The 17,214-nt window shown below is 45.6% G+C and overlaps 1 protein-coding gene across 1 annotated transcript in view; it reads left to right on the top strand.

Moving 5' to 3' along the window:
* The window catches only part of LOC147710760 (uncharacterized), a 474,425-nt gene that overhangs the window by 84,416 nt on the left and 372,795 nt on the right, over positions 1 to 17,214 (top strand). Inside the window, exons 3-4 of the mRNA XM_086921479.1 lie at positions 8,818 to 8,867; positions 13,875 to 13,928. Of these exons, the coding sequence (XP_086777605.1) occupies positions 8,818 to 8,867; positions 13,875 to 13,928 (104 nt within the window). The remainder of the gene's footprint in view (positions 1 to 8,817; positions 8,868 to 13,874; positions 13,929 to 17,214) is intronic.

The following is a 17,214-nucleotide window of genomic DNA, read 5'->3' as shown; positions in this document are numbered from 1 at the left end:
CCTGCATATACTCTTCTAGCCATACCATAGCAATCTCATTTAAGTAGGCCCTGCAGTCTTCGTCATCATGTATCGCGTGTGTGGTATATACATTTGTATAGTATCTAAGGAACTCATCCCCGATCTTAGCTGTGTCCGTGTGAATCTGCTCGTCGTCTGATCAGATAGATGTAATGTAGTCTTTCCCCACACAAGCCCTCAGCAGTTGCGCCAGTGTGCATCCCTGTCCCACTTGCCATTCCGCCTGGGGGTGGTGTTTCCCCAGAAAATGTTTCGCTTTCAGCGGCTTCCCTGAATTCTGTCAGTAGCAACAAGCGACTGGCCTGCTTAGTCGGGTCTGGGTGTTTTGAGTTGTTCTTCATCCATGACCTTTAGACGGTCCTCTATGTGAGTAATTGTGCCTCTCAGTGATTTCAGAACCACAGCGTGCTTGGCAATGCATTCCCCCCTTATGTACGCCTTGAATACCTCCCACACCGTCGCCCATGTACTGACGGAGCCAATATTTGGATCAAAGTATGTCGCTTTTGACTCACAAATTTCTGCAGAGACTACCGCATCTTTTAAAGCCTGCCCCTGGAACCTGCACTGTCTTTCACTACCCTCTGGTATGAGGAGTCGGATATGCATAATAACCGGTGAATGGTGAGAGCACGTTCTAAGCAAATGGGTCATAGATCGGAACCAGGGAGCCATTGTATGTGAGATAAACCAAAAGTCCAGTCGTGTTCAAGCGCTGTTGGGGGCTGAATAGTGAGTTTATACATTATCGGTGGGGCTACGTTTACGCCATACGTCCACAAGTCCGATAGATTCACAAATGCCGCCAAGTTCCCTGCTGGCTCGAGGGTTTGTGGCAGGGGAATCTGCTGTGCTATCTTTTTTAGGCCGCAGAAGAAGGTCAAAATCCCCCCTAAGCAAATGTAGTCAGCGCCTAAGGGAAGCAACAAAAATCAGAGTCATATACATTTGGCACATAGATGCACATTAGAGCAATGCTATAACCCATAAGTTTCCCAGTCACCACAGTGAAATGGCCTGCTCTATCGGTATGTACATTATATAGTTGGAAGGGCAACTGTTTGTGTAGAAGTATGGCAGTCCCCCTGGCATAAGTACTGTAGTTCGTGAAGTAGCGGTGCACACCCCAACTAGAGGCAAACGTGGTAGGGGTGGTCGGGGACAAATGTGTTTCCTGTAAAAACACAATGTCGGCGTTATGGTGCTGTAAATAATTTAACATGTTTCCCCTTTCCCGGTATTGTTCAGACCCCGCACATTCCATGTAAGGAAGTTGATGTCAGAGACTGTAGAGAGCCTACCCGCCATAATCACAAGTGGTCATATCTACAAAGTGCGTGAATGTGTCAATGCTAGTGCATGGAATGTCATTTTAAACCAGCCCTGTCCGGAAAACAAATGATACCTTATGTTATGTTATGTTATGTTATTTCAGTTTGTATAGCGCGCAGATGCCGCAGCCAAGAGGCGTCCCGGCGCTTTCCAGAGAAGGTAAAACACAACACAACAGAAATATACCAGAACGAGTAAAACTAAACTGTAGAGAATAAGGTTTTTAGTGCCTTCCTAAAAGGGAGCAGATCGGGGATGGAGCGGAGAGTAGCAGGTAAGGAATTCCAGAGGGCTGCCGCCAGCACTGAGAAAGAGCGACCACCCATTCTAGCTCTTTTAAAGCGCGGCACAATGGCAAGATTTGAGCCAGAGGATCTAAGAGCTCTGGAAGGAACATAGTGCTGGATTGCCTGCGATAGGATAGGAGGGGAGGCAAACTTCAGAATTTTAAAAGTTAAGCAAAGAGCTTTAAACTTAATTCTTTGCCCCACAGGCAGCCAATGGAGGTCATGGATAGTACGACGGGCAGAAACAAACTTCGGGAGGCCGACCAGCATCCTGGCCGCCGCGTTTTGCACCCTCTAGGATTGGGCGTTTTGCACCCAATAGGATCAGTGCCGCCGTCTGACCCTGGTCCAACATCTTCCTGATATGTTCCACCATGACCAAGAGCGCAGTCTCGGTGCTGTGGCCCGCACGGAATCGGTTCTGGGAATTGTCCAGAATATTAGCTTCCTGCAGATGAGAGGATAAAATATGATTGGCATGAGATTCTGCTAATTTAGCTAGCCAGGGAAGGAGGGAGATAGGCCGATAGTGTTCAGATTTAGCAGGGTCAAGGGCAGGCTTTTTGAGGATAGGAATGACAGTCGCCTGCTTCCATGCCCTGGGAACACTGCCGGTATTAAAGGACAAATCCATCAAACTGTGCATTGCTGGGTAGCAGCACTGGGCGAGTTCCCGGAATTGAGTGGGTCTCATAGGATCATCCGGGGAGCCAGATTTGACTTTAATCGTCAAAGCTTTGAACTCCTCCAGAATAGGACTGGGGATGATAAGCAGAGATTTAGAGACCGTAGATGCAATGATATTCTCCCTGATAGGGGACTGAGAGAATGACCTGTAAATGGCTTCCACCTTTTCGACAAAAAACGAGGCCAAATCCTCACAATGAGCCAGCGAGGCTTCAAGAGTAGTGGTATCGATCTTTTTACTTGTAAGGTCATTGCATACCCTGAAGATGACCTTGGTGGGATTGGTGCTGTTCTTGATCTCCAGAGAGTAAAAGGCAGCCCTAGCTGAACAAATGGCCCGGTGGTAGACTCTGGTGCAGGCCCTATAGGCCGACTTGAGGTCAGCATCATAATTTTTGCGCCATGCACGTTCCGCTTTTTTGCAGGAAGATTTAAGCTTTTTGAGGGATTCGTCGTACCAAGGACTAGAGGGACTTGATCTAGTCTTACTCCACCTGGCCGGTATAAGAATATCTAATGAGTGGTTTAACCACTCACAAAAATTGTCATAGCCAAGGGAAACTTCAGTCGGGGGTTGGGGATGATGTTTCATCAAAAGCTGGTGAAAATGCTCAAGATCTAAATTTCTCCAAGGGCGTTTGAGAATGTCAGGAGTATTGTTTCTAGGGGGAGGAGTAAGAGTGAGAATATGAGTTTCGATCAGATAATGATCGGTCCAGGCCATGGGTCTAGGTTGGGACACTGAGATATTGGTAGCGAGATTCGTCAAAAGAGGATCTAACAAGTGTCCACCTATATGAGTCGGTGATTGTACCAATTGGCTAACTAAAGAAACGCACCCCCCACCCACCTATTCCCTCGTTCATGACCTAGGACAAATCCCAAAACCCCATAGTAGTTTAAAGCAAACATCACAATTACAAAGTACAAACATTGCAAGAAATGTGCGAACTCACTGGGGGGAGGCAACGCCTCGCCTTATCCCTGGAAATATTTATACATGTAATAAAAAGATTAGCAAATCCAGTGCATAGAGTCCAATACCTGAACTATTGTATATAAAAAAGGGGAATATGAAACCAATACCTTCAATACTTATCAATGTGCTGCAATGGCAAAGTCTTGCAGCTCGCTGAAAACTGTTCCATACTGGAGCCAGAGTTCGGCATCTGGGGCGAATGCTCTGGTGTGGGCGATTTCCAGTATTTGCTCGGACTCTGAGGAATTCTTGGGCCTCCGCCGGTGTTTCAAAAATCCTTGACCTGCCTTCCACTTCTAATTTCATTTGCGCAGAGTACATCATTCCATACTTTAGTCCGGCCTTGCGTGGCGTGGTTTTGATCGTTGTAAATTTTCGGCCGGCCTCTTGAACCATCGCAGTGAAGTCAGGGTACAAGAGATGGAGGATCCCTGCCAGTCCAGCGACCCACGTTCATGTGAAATCCGAAATGCAGTGCCCCTGTCCTTAAAGTTCAGAAGCCGTGCCATGATGGGGCGAGGTGGATAGCCAAGGTTAGGTCATGGACTGAGGGATCTGTGCGCCCTTACGACCACAAAAGTAGCAGTGAAGAATTCCCGAACAAAAAGATCAACTAGAGGGCTTCAAGAAACCCATCCAGTCGACCCATATTAGTTGATTCAGGCACTCCCATAATACGAGCGTTGTTGCGTCTCCCCCTGACTTCAAGGTCTTCGTTCTTTATGGTGATATTTTTTAAGAGGCCTTCCATCCTCTCTAACCACTTAGTGGCCTGGGCCGAGCCATCCTCTATTTCTGAAATTCTGCCCTATGCGGTGTCAAGTCTCTTATCATGCTGATCAATCCTGCCCCCATTTTGTCTAGCTATTTGTCAAGTGCATCAAAGCGAGTGTCCAATGCTCGAAAGCCCGCCATAAGTTCTGCCATGAGTGGCTCATTGCTTTGCGCTGGGCTGTGGTGAGGCAGTAGGCTGATCTCCCTTCGCCATTGTGATGTTCGTCGTATTCGTGCCACCACCTGCCTTTTCAAATGTTAGTTTTTGCTGTTTTGGGTCACCCTTGCCCATGGCCTTGGAAAGGGCCTCAAGGAATGGTATTTCGGTAGACCTGACACAGTTCGATCAAGTCGCTTCACATCTCCCCTGGTCGAGGGTCAATCTGATCTGGTGACAACGATCCACCTGATGCACCCAATGAGGCCACCCGGCCGAAGCCAGCAGAGTCTGCAAGGCTACTTCGCCTCAATTTGGGGATCGCACCTCAGCTGGGGCCTAACAGAGAGGGAATGCGCTCCCCAACAGGAATGCTGACGTAGGCAATGTGGCACTCTGCTGTTGGGAACATGGAGCACCTCCGTGCGCTTCTTGCTGCTTGTGTGATAGCAGGAGGGGTGCTGCGGCAATATAAACTATGGAGATGGCCAAAACCAGCAGGTGAGGTAGAGCGTCTTTCAATATGGCCCACTATTACCAGGCCTCAGTAAGGGGTTGTTAGTTGTCCCGGGCCTTGGGGTGCACATGCAGGCTTACCCTCTGCCGACTGGAGTGCCTGCAAGACCTGGAGCACTCCTTGGTGTCTGTAGCAGTCGAGGCGCGACAAGCGCCAGTCCGCGCTGGCCACCGCCATCAGAGCGCGATCGCGCAGAAACGAGGGACGATCGCCTACTGCCTCAGACCGAGCGCAAGCTGTACTTGAGGCCGTAGCTTGGCGGCGCATCACAGGCCACCGCACGCACCTCAGCAAAGCAGTGGATCCCGACCTCCTTCACCTGGCAAGGAGGCGCTGCTGGAATCAGGATTCCTTGAAGTGCAATTGTGATGTCGCCGTGCAGCATATCGGCGTGTGGGCTCTGGGGTGGCCAATGTTTCCGGGGGATTACGGCAGAGCTCCGAATCTATGCGGCCGTCTTGGTCCGCGGTTCGGCCATGCCCCCCCCAGGTGAGTTAGCTATTGGTAGCATATTTAACACTGAAACATTAGTATGGTCAAACATGTTACAAATACAGGGTAGCATATAAGATACCTATTAACCATGATGCATCACACATTACACTCTGCTCCAGATTGCTGTCCCATGTGCAAAGGAGGCACTGCGGACCACATCCTTACATTTTAACACTACCAAATGACATTAAACTCCTGGAATGATTAAATTGTACAGTGAGCAAGGATTCTGCAGGCAGACTTTGCATGTTAAGCTTGTCCTTTTTGGAGCACGTGACATGCCCTCTCAGTGTGTAGATGGGATGTAAGCTATAATCAGTACTTCAGCCTGTGTAGCTGGTCTTCAGCTAGCTAGAGGATGGAGGAATATAAATTCCTTACCCTCTTTACACACCCATGGAGATGTGTGACATGGCAACATGGGAAAGAGTGAGTGCATCTGGGGATAGACACCTTGGGCATACAAACCGTGTGCCTGGGTAAAAGCGTTGGAGCCGCGCTGGGGTAAGGTAGGTGCGATGTAGAATGGAGGACTGTATATTTTTAAACCAGGCATTCCGGGACACCTTTGTCTATTCCAGGGCGCCCTCCCACTCCTTGTCATGCAATGGGCATCCTATCGCCTTCCATTTCTGTAGCAGCGGGGCAAGTGTGGTCGCGGTGAGGTCTCAGATTGCTTTGTAAAGCCATGAAATGAATTGTCCCCCAGGCCCATGAGAATAATTGTGTGGAGAACTGGGTGTGTTGCTGGTTCCCCCTCAGAGAGATTCCAAATGCGGCGGCTGCTGAGGACTATTTGCCTGTGTAGCAAGAACTGCCCCGGCGGGAGGCCGGTCTCGTCTGAGAAATGATCAAATGGTAGTAGTTGACCCTCCGCGAATGCGGATTCCACCTCCAGGATTGAGTGACTCGTCCAAACTTGCATTGCCCGAGTGGAGTAGAATCCTTTGTTTCTTGGTATGCCGGCCAGCAGAAATAAGGGGGTATTTAGGTGCTTTCCTCCAGAAATGCGGTGTAGTCGTAACCTAGTGTTTGTGCCACCCTCACCTGTACAGAATGTGTCGACGTAGGGCAAGTGATTGGGAGGAGCAGGCGGCACAGGGTTTGTACTGGCACAGATCCTCCTTCTGAGGCCGTCTCTGCCAGATGTCGCCCCACGTCCAGCGGGACAGCCATTGGAGTTGTGCCACAGGAAAATAGGCCTCAGAAGATGGCGCTCCCAGTCCCCCTTGGTCTATTGGGAGTTGCAACTTTGTAAGGGCTACTCTCCAGCGTGCGCCGCCCCATATAAGGGAGCTTAATAGGGTGTATAGTTCTTGAAAGAAGGGGTGTGGGGGAATAACAGGGGTGTTGGCAAAGTAATAGCACAAAGATCATTTTGGCCAAGGCTATTCTGCCTATGGGAGCTAAAGGCAGGGTCTTCCTAAAGTTTACTCAAGTTTTGGCTCCCGTCAGAGTTCTACAATAATTTCCCTCAAATAGGTCGGCGGGGAGTGTGATTGCCACTGAATGGTCAAAAGATCAAACGAAAGTTATTTGTCTAGTTTAAGAATCTGCTTGTTGAGGAGGCGTCGTTGTTGCAGCGGATTTAAGGCCCTTGTTCTCTACTCTCGTCATTTGTTTTAATTCTTCTGACACTCACTTGATCCTCCAATGGATCTTGTATTGTGCCACTGAGGGGTTGAATATGAGAGCTCTAGCATCCAGATATCCAGTGAGGATCAGAAATTGGATAACCGCTTCACAAATTTATAATTAGATTAATGTATATGACTCTCCATGTCAAACTATATTAAGGATGAATTATCACTGCTATTTCGAACCTTCTAAAGAAATTTAGCCATACTAAAATCATTCAAACAGTTCTGTTAAAGCAATACAAAACAATACCATTAGTACCCGATTATTAGAGACCTCTCCATACTGAACTTTCATTGTCATTAAACAATCAATTGGCATGCACAGTTGACTTAAGGGGACAAGTTACGATACACCATAGACTCGGTTTAGTTAAAGGTAACATTTAACAAAAATATTCAGAGGGTCGTAAATCATTAATAAACATTTAGAATCTTAAAGAGTGATGGCCAATTTAAGTTCAGCAAAGACATGAGCTATGACGTTTTATGGGCAGTGTCCCATAGAGAAAGAGTCCACGAATGGCACACACAGAGTATGCGTCAGTCCGAAAGAAAGCATGTAGTGTCCTCAAAAGTTCCCAAAGGCAGTCTCTGGGAACAGTTCTGGTTCCGATCGGGAAAATCTGAGTGAACCAGCTAGTCATTCCATCACGTACACAATCCAAAAATCTATCTACCATCACTTCTTCATATCAATGTATATTATAAATCACTAGTTCTGGGAGTGACACCTCCTTGGCCACCTCATTGTGTCAGACCACTCATTCCATTGGTCAGTTCGTGTAGGACGATTGTAATTAGACATAAAGAAAACACATATTATAGAGAGAGGAGGTGGTGTTGGTCACGTAAGTCCTAAACATGATCCTTTAGCAATAGGCACATGAAGGAGTTCAAGAGGACCGTTTCACATAGCAAAAGGTTCCCAAAGTAGACTTTGTTGCAAATAGTCCTTGTAAGCGAGTGAGAACTCTTCTAATGAAGCACACTTTACTTCGCATTGTAAGTTCAATAAACTTTCTCACAAGTGTAAAGCAGCGCAAAAGAGGGGAAAAGACAGGCCTGGTATTTTGCTTTAAAAGATGTGTAGAAATATAAAGTAATGAAAGTATACATTTCTGGTAATAGGAAGAATTCTCTAAGATTCTTTCAATGTATAGGAACTCGGAATACATTATCAGTTGTATTGTAAAAATGACATAGCTATGGCATATTACTGCATTTCAAAGTATCAACGTGTACAATAATCTCAAATCATAAAATATTAATATAGTTTCAAATGATTTTCATTAGTACATATCTGAAGATCATAAGCAGAAGGCTTCAGAACAGGCGCACTAAAGATGTCTATGCAAGACCACTTTTTCTTTTGTCCCATTCAGTGCACATTTTCACATATGCAATGATGAAATTCAGAATGAAAACCCCTTCAATATCACACTTGAAATGACCTAAAATCATGTTAGATTTCATTAATTCTTCACACACATTATTTCAATAAGGATGGTTTGAAACCTAATAACTCGTGAGTACATCACTTTAATTTTTTGAAACGAAATGACAATTAAAGCAGGTTAATAACATATGAACCTAAATTAATGTATATGATTTTGTCTATACTACAATTTAATTGAATGCCTTCATGATGCAGCAAATAGGTTCTCACATTTAATTTTTCATGACTCTTTACCGTGTGATTAGGGACATTTATTCATTTGTTATTCAAGATGTCTCATAATCATTTTAGATATTTGTCAGGGGATCTATCTGCTTATCAGCTGCATCAATATCAAAACCTTTCACTGTGTGAAAGCTCAAACTGTTGACTTTCTAAGTGTTTAAATACCTTGCACCACTGTATACTTTATGAGCTGACAATTAAAGGCTCTTTTCACTAAAAACGTTTTCTCCCATCTTTTGGTCAACAGATTTTGTAGTATATAAATTAGAAGCTCAAGAAGCCCTGAACAAAGAGAAGGTGAGTGTGTGATCTTGTTTAGTGAGGTACTAAGTTTGGGGGTGGCGGGGCTCTTTTCTGTATTAGGTCCCCATTTGCTATTACAGGTTACCCGCCATCACCGGGGAATTGTTCCTTAGCTGCAGGCTGAGATATGGCCTACTTTATGTGGTGGTGAGTGGAATGCCCAACATGACTAGTCTATGGTGATGATGGGCATATTTGGTGGAGGTAGCCTCGTGCCAGGCACTAAATGGGACAAGGCAGCTGATTGGCTGATGGAACATGGCAGCTGATTTTTAGAACCATTTTCTTTTGGTCATACTTCCACAGCAGATTAAATTTGCTGCAACCAATTGTTGGAGCCTCCTGCTTCTGCCAAACGATTTTTGTGAAATGGGATGGCGATCTCATCAAGCAGGCACGGTTTGGCCGCCTTGCAGGAAATCTGTAAAGAAGAGCTTTTTCCTTAGTACCTTTGCACCCTCTCAAATGAATGTTACATGCATACCTTGTGAATGGAAGAGGCAATCTTGAGAACATTTTAAATGGTTGTTTAAGATGTTTACTGCACGCTACTATGCTACCTATTTTATATTTTAAGTGCTGTAGAAAATGAGCATTTCTCAGGGTAATACATGAAACAGCCATGATAAGGATTCTAGAAATTGTGCGCTTGTGTTCCTCGTTTTCACAGCAAGACTCACACCTCTTCAGTTTTATTGATTTTATGAAAAAGAGCAAAATGGAAAGTTCTAAAGGTAGCAACATGCGTTTGTGCGCTAAAGGTGATACTCTGTCAGATATGTTTAACAGTCCCAAAGGAATTTTACAATATTTGGCGCTCACCTGTTAAGTGGTGTTTGTGTTCTGTGCTGTGAAGTGAAATTTAGCGTTTGGCTCCTATCGGACATTCTCCATGCTTTGGTGAGAACCTCTCGCACTAGAAGAGTCTGGGAGTATGTGCCTGAGCCCCTCACATAAGAATGATCACCGAACTGAAGCCCAGCAGACTGGGAGGCGATCACAGTCCATATCAGAGTTCCCACAGAGTATGAGGGTGTCACACACAGTCTGTATGAAAAGCCTACATACCGAGAGGGTATCACAGTCCGTATGAGAGTGCACTGACTAGAAGGGTATCCCAGTCTGTTACGGAGCCAACAGATGAGGAAGGTATCGCTGTCAGTATCAGACCCAACAGACGAGGAAGGTATCTCCGTTAGTATCAGTGTTCACACATTAGGAGGATATCACAGTCTGTATTAGAGCCTACAGACTAGGAAGGTATCACAGTTCACATATTAGGAGGGTATCACAGTCCGTATCAGAGTTCACATATTAGGAGGGTATTGCATTCCGTATCAGAGTTCACAGACTAGGATTTCACAGTCTGTACTAGGAGGAGAGCATAGTCTGTTTCAGACAGATAAGGAAGATATTACGTCAGTATCGGAGTCCACAGCCCTGGAGGGTATCACAGTCAGAGTCTGCACCTCTGAGACTAAGGCAGAGTCCCAGTCAGTCTGAGAGCCCTGCAGACCAGGAGGGTACCACTACCATTATCAAGAGCGCTACACTCCAGGAGGTATCCTAGTCTGTGTCAGAGCCTCTAATACTAAGAGGGTGTCTCAGTCTGTATCATAGCTCCTCAGTCAAGGAGGGTACCACCTTCAATATCCAAGTCGCTCAACTGATAAAAGTATTGCAGTCGGAGACCCATGGGCTAGGAAGATATCACTTCAGGTTCAGAACCCCACCTTCTAGCAAGGGTTCACCTTAGATACAGTTCCAGCGACTGAGAGGTTCTCGCAGTTACTATCAGAGCCCACAGACTAGTAGGGTGTTAGTCTGTGTCACAGCCTCAGAGACTACAAAGGTATCATCATCAGTATCGGAGCCTCAGCGACTAGGTATGTATCATCATTGGGATCAGAGCCTCAGCGACTAGGAAGGTATCATCATCCGTATCAGAGCCTCAGAGACAAGGAAGGTATCATCATCAGTATCAGAGCCTCAGCAACTAGGTATGTATCATCATCGGTATCAGAGCCTCAGTGACTAGGAAGGTATCATCAGTATCAGAGCCTCAGAGACTAGGTAGGTATCCTTATCAGTATCGGAGCCTCAGAGACTAGGTAGGTATCAGTATCAGAGCCTCAGAGACTAGGAAGGTATCATCATCATCAGTATCATAGCATCAGCGACTAGGAAGGTATCATCATCATCAGTATCATAGCCTCAGCGACTAGGTAGGTATCATCAGTATCAGAGCCTTAGCGACTAGGAAGGTATCATCAGTATCAGAGCCTCAGAGACTAGGAAAGTATCATCTGTATCAGGGCCTCAGCGACTTTATAGGTATCATCATCAGTGTCAGAGCCTCAGAGACTAGGAAGGTATCATCCGTATCAGAGCCTTAGCGACTAGGTAGGTATCATCAGTATCAGAGCCTCAAAGACTAGGAAAGTATCATCCGTATCAGAGCCTCAGCGGCTATATAGGTATCATCATCAGTGTCAGAGCCTCAGAGACTAGGAAGGTATCATCATCAGTATCAGAGACTAGGAAGGTATCTGTATCAGAGCCTCAGCGACTAGGTAGGTATCATCCTCGGTATCAGAGCCTCAGACACTAGGAATTTATCTTCCTCCGTATCAGAGCCTCAGACACTAGGTTGGTATCATCATCAGTATCAGAGCCTCAGAGAATAGGAAGGTATCATCAGTATCGGAGCTTCGGAAGGTATCGTCATGAGTATCGGAGCCTCAGAGACTAGGTAGGTATCATCATCAGTATCGGAGCCTCAGAGACTAGGTAAGTATCATCATCAGTCTTGCAGACTACAAGGTCTCAAAGCCCGTGAAGAAGCACCGCAGACTAGGAAGCTGCCCCAGTCCATGAAAGCGCCTCAGACTAGGAGGGCATTATCATCAGAGCCCCACAGTGTAGGATGGTGTCCGTGTCTGTACCAGAGATGACGGACTATGAGGTTATCATGGTCTACATTAGGTCCTTGCAGAGTAGAAGGGTATCCCAGTCTGTGTCAGAGCCCCGAGGAACAGTAGTATGTCAGTCAGCGTCCAGGCCCTGCCAACTGGTGTGTATCCTAGTTGGTGTCAAATCCCTGAAGCCTGGGAGTCGGTATCAGAGCCCTGCAGACCAGGAGTATGTCAGTTCCAGATACTAGGAGAGTGTGACCATCTGTATCCGAGTCCTGCAGACTTGTAGGTATCACCATTCCTTTTAAAAGTACAGCCCTTCTTCATAGTTTCATACTCTGTGTAGGAGATTCCCAGACTAGAAAGGGTATCGCAGCCAGCAACCGATCCCGCAGTCTACAAGTATGTCATAGTCCGTATCAAAGCCCCACAGTCTATGAGCCCCACAGGCCAGGAGGGTATCACGGATACTGTCATAGAGCCTTGCAGACCCCAAGAGTATCACAGTCAAAACCAGTGCCCTGCAAACTAGTAAGGTGACAAACCCGGGTGTACTCAGACTAGAAGAGTCTCTGAAATAGGGCTCTGCTGTCAAGGAAAGCAGTCATAGACCTTCTGCTTAGGAGGGTCTTAAGGAGGAGGGCTTGGAGCAAGAAGCCTGTCACACCGGGTCCTGAATCCTAGAGAGGTGTGGGAGACAAAGCGCCTTAGTATAGACTGCGCTCATGATCTAAGCCTATTGACCTGATACAGCATCAGTCCATATCAAAGCGCCTCTAAGAAGGAAGGTCGAACTTTTAACCCCCTTTTATATTTTATGGGTATTAATCCGATTCTTTCACCATAGGGGTGTCTTTAGACCTTTTGCTCTGAAATTGAGAGGGTTTCAAAGTGGGAAACCCCAACCAGACAGGAGTGACAGAGACTTAGAAGTGGCTCAGAGCAAGGTCTCTCAGTTACACTGGGGGCGCAATGGGGTTTTGGGGCGATAGATTCAGAGTTGCAGATTGGGAGAATGTTAATAACAGCCCCTCAGAATCAAATAGTCTTGGATTGTCCAGGCATCTGTTCTGTCGAGATTGGACTACGCCAGCTCGCTATACTTGGGGGGCCAACAAGACAGAGATAGTGAGATTACAGCAGTCCAAAATGTGGCCGCCAGAACTCTTCTCGGCCTGCCTAGTCGCTGCTCCACCTCCACGCTATCCGTCAGCTTCCCTGGCTGCCAGTGGCAAAACGGGTGGAGTTTAAGTCTCTCTATTTTGCGTTCAGGATCCTGAACTCCCCTGCACCTGGAATTCTGCCTGGCCTGCTCTCCGCCTATGCCCCCTCTCGTCACCTTCGTTCAGCAGGTCAACACCTCAGCTGTCCCCCGGGTCAGGATGGCTCGCGACGGTGGACGCTCTCGCACTCTGGCAGCTAAGCTGTGGAACGCCCTTCCTGTTCACATCCGAAGCTTAGATAACTACCTGTCATTCCGGAAAGCATTGAAAACCTCTTTTCCCATCTCCCTAGGTTCGGTAGTCCATGCCCTTTGTCTGTCTCTGTGGCCCTGCGGCCCTCAGGCCTCTTTCTCGCTTGCCTCGATGGACTCTTTGCTGTCAGCAGCCTTTATTGCTTTTAGTGCAGGGAGGTTCCTCTGCTGTGGCAGCTGTTGCGCTCTGCAAATCAGCTTAACCTAACCTAATACAGGGCCCCTAAAAGTAGGATTCTGATATTCCGCTGACCAGAAGGGACTTAGGTCACGATTGCAGGTGACCGAGTACACTTTATATGGTACGGCACCCTATAATTACTGGGTGCAGTACGCTCCAGGACATGACCAACCCCCGCCCCTCAGCTAGAATAGAAGGTTGTTGGGTTCTAAGACATTAGATGTTGCTTTTGTAGAAAGTGACCTGAAATGATGGTTTGACCCAGTGGCGAGGTTCACCTCTAAGCTTTATCCACCTTGTCATCCCATACTTATTAAAATATGCTTGAACGTATACAAATACTTACACAAACCTTTAAACAATTTCTGAGCAAGGCTCATCTGTTCGGTTTTGTTTTGCTCTACATACGACACCTCTGCTTTGTGTTGCAGCAAGATGCCATGAACCGCTACGGCGCCCTCACCTCTCAGCACAAGATCCTGAAGGTATGCAACATAAGACGTGCTCAGGTGAAGCCTAGGTGATGCTTATACTAAAGCATGTGAATTTGGCACTCGGAGGCAGACCTAATTGAGGCAGCAGAACAGAGGGGAGGGTGGATGGGACGTCCATTGATTGGTGGCTTATATCTTGATATCACTCACATTTTAATGACCCTGTGTATGTGTTAGACCATGGATGGGCTAGTGCAAGGGGGTGGACATGTTATTTCCCAAGACCACGAATAATATTCGGTAAGAGGGCACACCACGGCTACGTGTCTTAGCCCAAGAAAATAGTCAGACATTGACCGCTATTTTCACAATGCGAAAAGCAAACCTCACTAACATATGATCTATTATGCATATATATGAATTACACATGCATGTTTGATCAGGATATTATATCTGTCAGAGACTGTCAGGGTAAGACCAAAAATATTTTATTTATTTTTTGTATATTGTTTTTAGTTACCCGTGTTTGAGAGTTCTAGTCAATATCTGTAACCTCATGTGATGTATCCTAACAAGAGACGTGGCAGAAATGGTACCCATTAGTGAACATAATAATATGAAAACAAATGATGACATAGATTCAAGAACCACTCAATAGTTGGTTTTATCATAATACATTGTAGCTCTATTCTAACTAGAGTTTGTTCTAATTCTTAGTCACGTGCCAGTAATGTTACAGAAGGTTTTTTTAAAAAAAACATTCTATTCAACACATACACAATCCCACCTGCAGGAACCTTGGACATTGCAGGTGGACTGGTTTGACATTACAGACAATCATCCCAGGTTTTTAACATCTCATGAAATTGGCTTGATCGATCCCTTGAGATGCCCTCTGGTCTTCCTATTCCTTGACTTGAGATGTTTCACTCACATGAGCTAAAAAGATGGTGGCTATGGACAGATGCTGGCCTTGGCATCAGTCCAGAAGCATCTGTAGCATCGCATTCAGTCCTCAGAGCTCTCGCCTTTAGATTAAAAAACATGGCCTTATAAAGCGCTTGAAGACCACTCCTTCTGACAACACCTACCTGCATCTGATTGCCTTTAATGTTACCACAACTGGATTTCAATAAGGCTGATCTTATTACGGCAATTGGATGCATTCACAAATATCTATTTTCATCTCAGACCGATGGAGACCTGTTAAATGTGACCTCTGGTCTCAGACCAGTTCACACCAGAAGGACTGACTTATCATTCATCACCTTCCTGTATTGCACCTCACTCCTGAATGACAACCAATTGGACCACATCCAGAATCATACATAGTTCTTTGTACTGGAGAATACTTTTGCACATGTCTTTTGAAAAGATAAATTCCAAAACATTGGCTGATTTCCCAGACTTTCGCTACGTGGGTGACAGCCAACACACTAACTTTCCTAAATTTACTTTGTGTTCCAACACCTAAAACAATGGCGTGTTACTGTGGTTGTTTATTGCACTCACCTAAGTAATGCACGATCACCTGTATTAAATAATGAAACTATGCATGAAGTGAAATGTTAATTCTGCCATAGCTTCATCTTGCTATTATGAATATTATAAAGAGTTCAAATCAGCAAGTCAGTAGATTAACACTCTGTATCCGGGCACTTTTTCAATTCCCAAACCTCGAGTACGAGTGCCATCACTGGGGATCTTGGTAGAGGGTAAGAAAACAATGGAGGGTGAAAGTTTTTGGGGCATAACTTGAGGAGGGGGGAGCAGCGTCTGTGTTTCTGGCCGTTTTGCGCATGTTTCCCCAATCCACAGACATTTTGGCTCCTGCCAGCAGCTAAATCTCCTCGTAAAAATACAAAACTTGGAATTTCATTTCCTGGGCCTATCGGAATTTACGAGCCATTAGTGGTGAGGGCTTTAATCGGGTAGGTAAGGCTTCTGAAGCAACCCTGCCCCAGCAACAGTAACAAGTCTGAGCTCCTGCCTGAGGTGGCGAGAGAGTGTTAGGACGCAGCATACAGCGAGACAAAATAACTAACCCTTGAAGATGAATCCAAGACTGCCCAGCAAAAAGTGTTAGGAATTCAATTAATTATTTTTAGGTTGGCTAAAAGAACCTAATAATATCAGTTAAAGCATTGTATGCCAATCTGCATACTTAGGGTTGCTAGGAAACGCTTGAATATGATGACAGTCTAAATAGAAGAAAGTAAGTCTATGGAGAAATAATTCCTTGACTCTCTTGACTACATGCAGGATAAGGGCCTCGGTTGACCAGGCACTGTAGCAGCCCGGCGACTATGATTAAAGATCCCCACTGCACAGATGGAGAATGTTATCCTGATTTGCTTTTGCTAACTCGGTTGGGGCACCTCCAACAAAAATTTCTATTTCAGCCACACTGCCTTGTCACGACAGCTTGGTTAACATTTTGTTCGTTTTCCACAAATAAATTGCAATGGGATGGTTTGTTATCAGAAACAAAATATGAATGTCTCTGAGACTCATGCAGTTAACGCCAAGCGCCTGCTTGTCATTGTTGCTTTTTCCTGTGTATGATCCCCATACCATTAATACTGGCCATGGACAGGTACCACAGCATCAAGAAGCCGGGCTACATAGGGCCACCCTTCCAAGGTCGATATTTCGATCCTGTGGTGGGTTGACCACCGGCTTATGGTTTATGACCGTGCAGCGACCTTGGGTGCTGCTGTTGGGAACAAGAAGTTAAGGCTATAAATGAGGTAGAGACAGAATGAGGTAGGTGCAAAGATCCTTCACCCATTTTTGAAAGATGTCCTGTTGACTGCCATTGTGTGATTGTTCTCCATATGGCCTAGAAATGTGTCCATTGCAGCCAGAGCTGGGAGTCTTTTGGCCACACTTGCATGCAGTTTTGCTTACGATTCTGCTTGCAAACCTTTAGGAACAAAGACAAATGTCACATAAGCTAAAAACTACATCTACATAAGTTACCCACATAAGTAAATTAGGGACTCTCATATCACAGACTTTTATCCTTGGTGAATCATGGATAATTCGGCAGTCGCACACACCTTACGCTTTTTTTTGCAAGCAGAATTTGGAAATTGAATTGGAAAGTTCCTCCTTAAATTGGGCCTGGCAAGAAAGTATGATTTTGGCGGTTTTTAGATCAATGAAAACTAAGCAACATGACATGTAATGCATGTCATCTTACTAAATTATATTAACTTCAGACACTTTTTTTTAAGAACCGGATTTCTGTGTCTCTCAAGTGGACTTATAAATAATATAATTTTCCATTCTAACTATAATTCCGTAATGTTTGTTCAACATGCATGCTGCATAT

The sequence above is a fragment of the Lissotriton vulgaris genome, chromosome 5, assembly GCF_964263255.1.
Source record: "Lissotriton vulgaris chromosome 5, aLisVul1.2, whole genome shotgun sequence".
NCBI classification, from domain to species: Eukaryota; Metazoa; Chordata; class Amphibia; order Caudata; family Salamandridae; genus Lissotriton; species Lissotriton vulgaris.
Note: the sequence above shows the minus strand (reverse complement) of the source record. Positions and strands in the feature narration are given on the sequence as shown.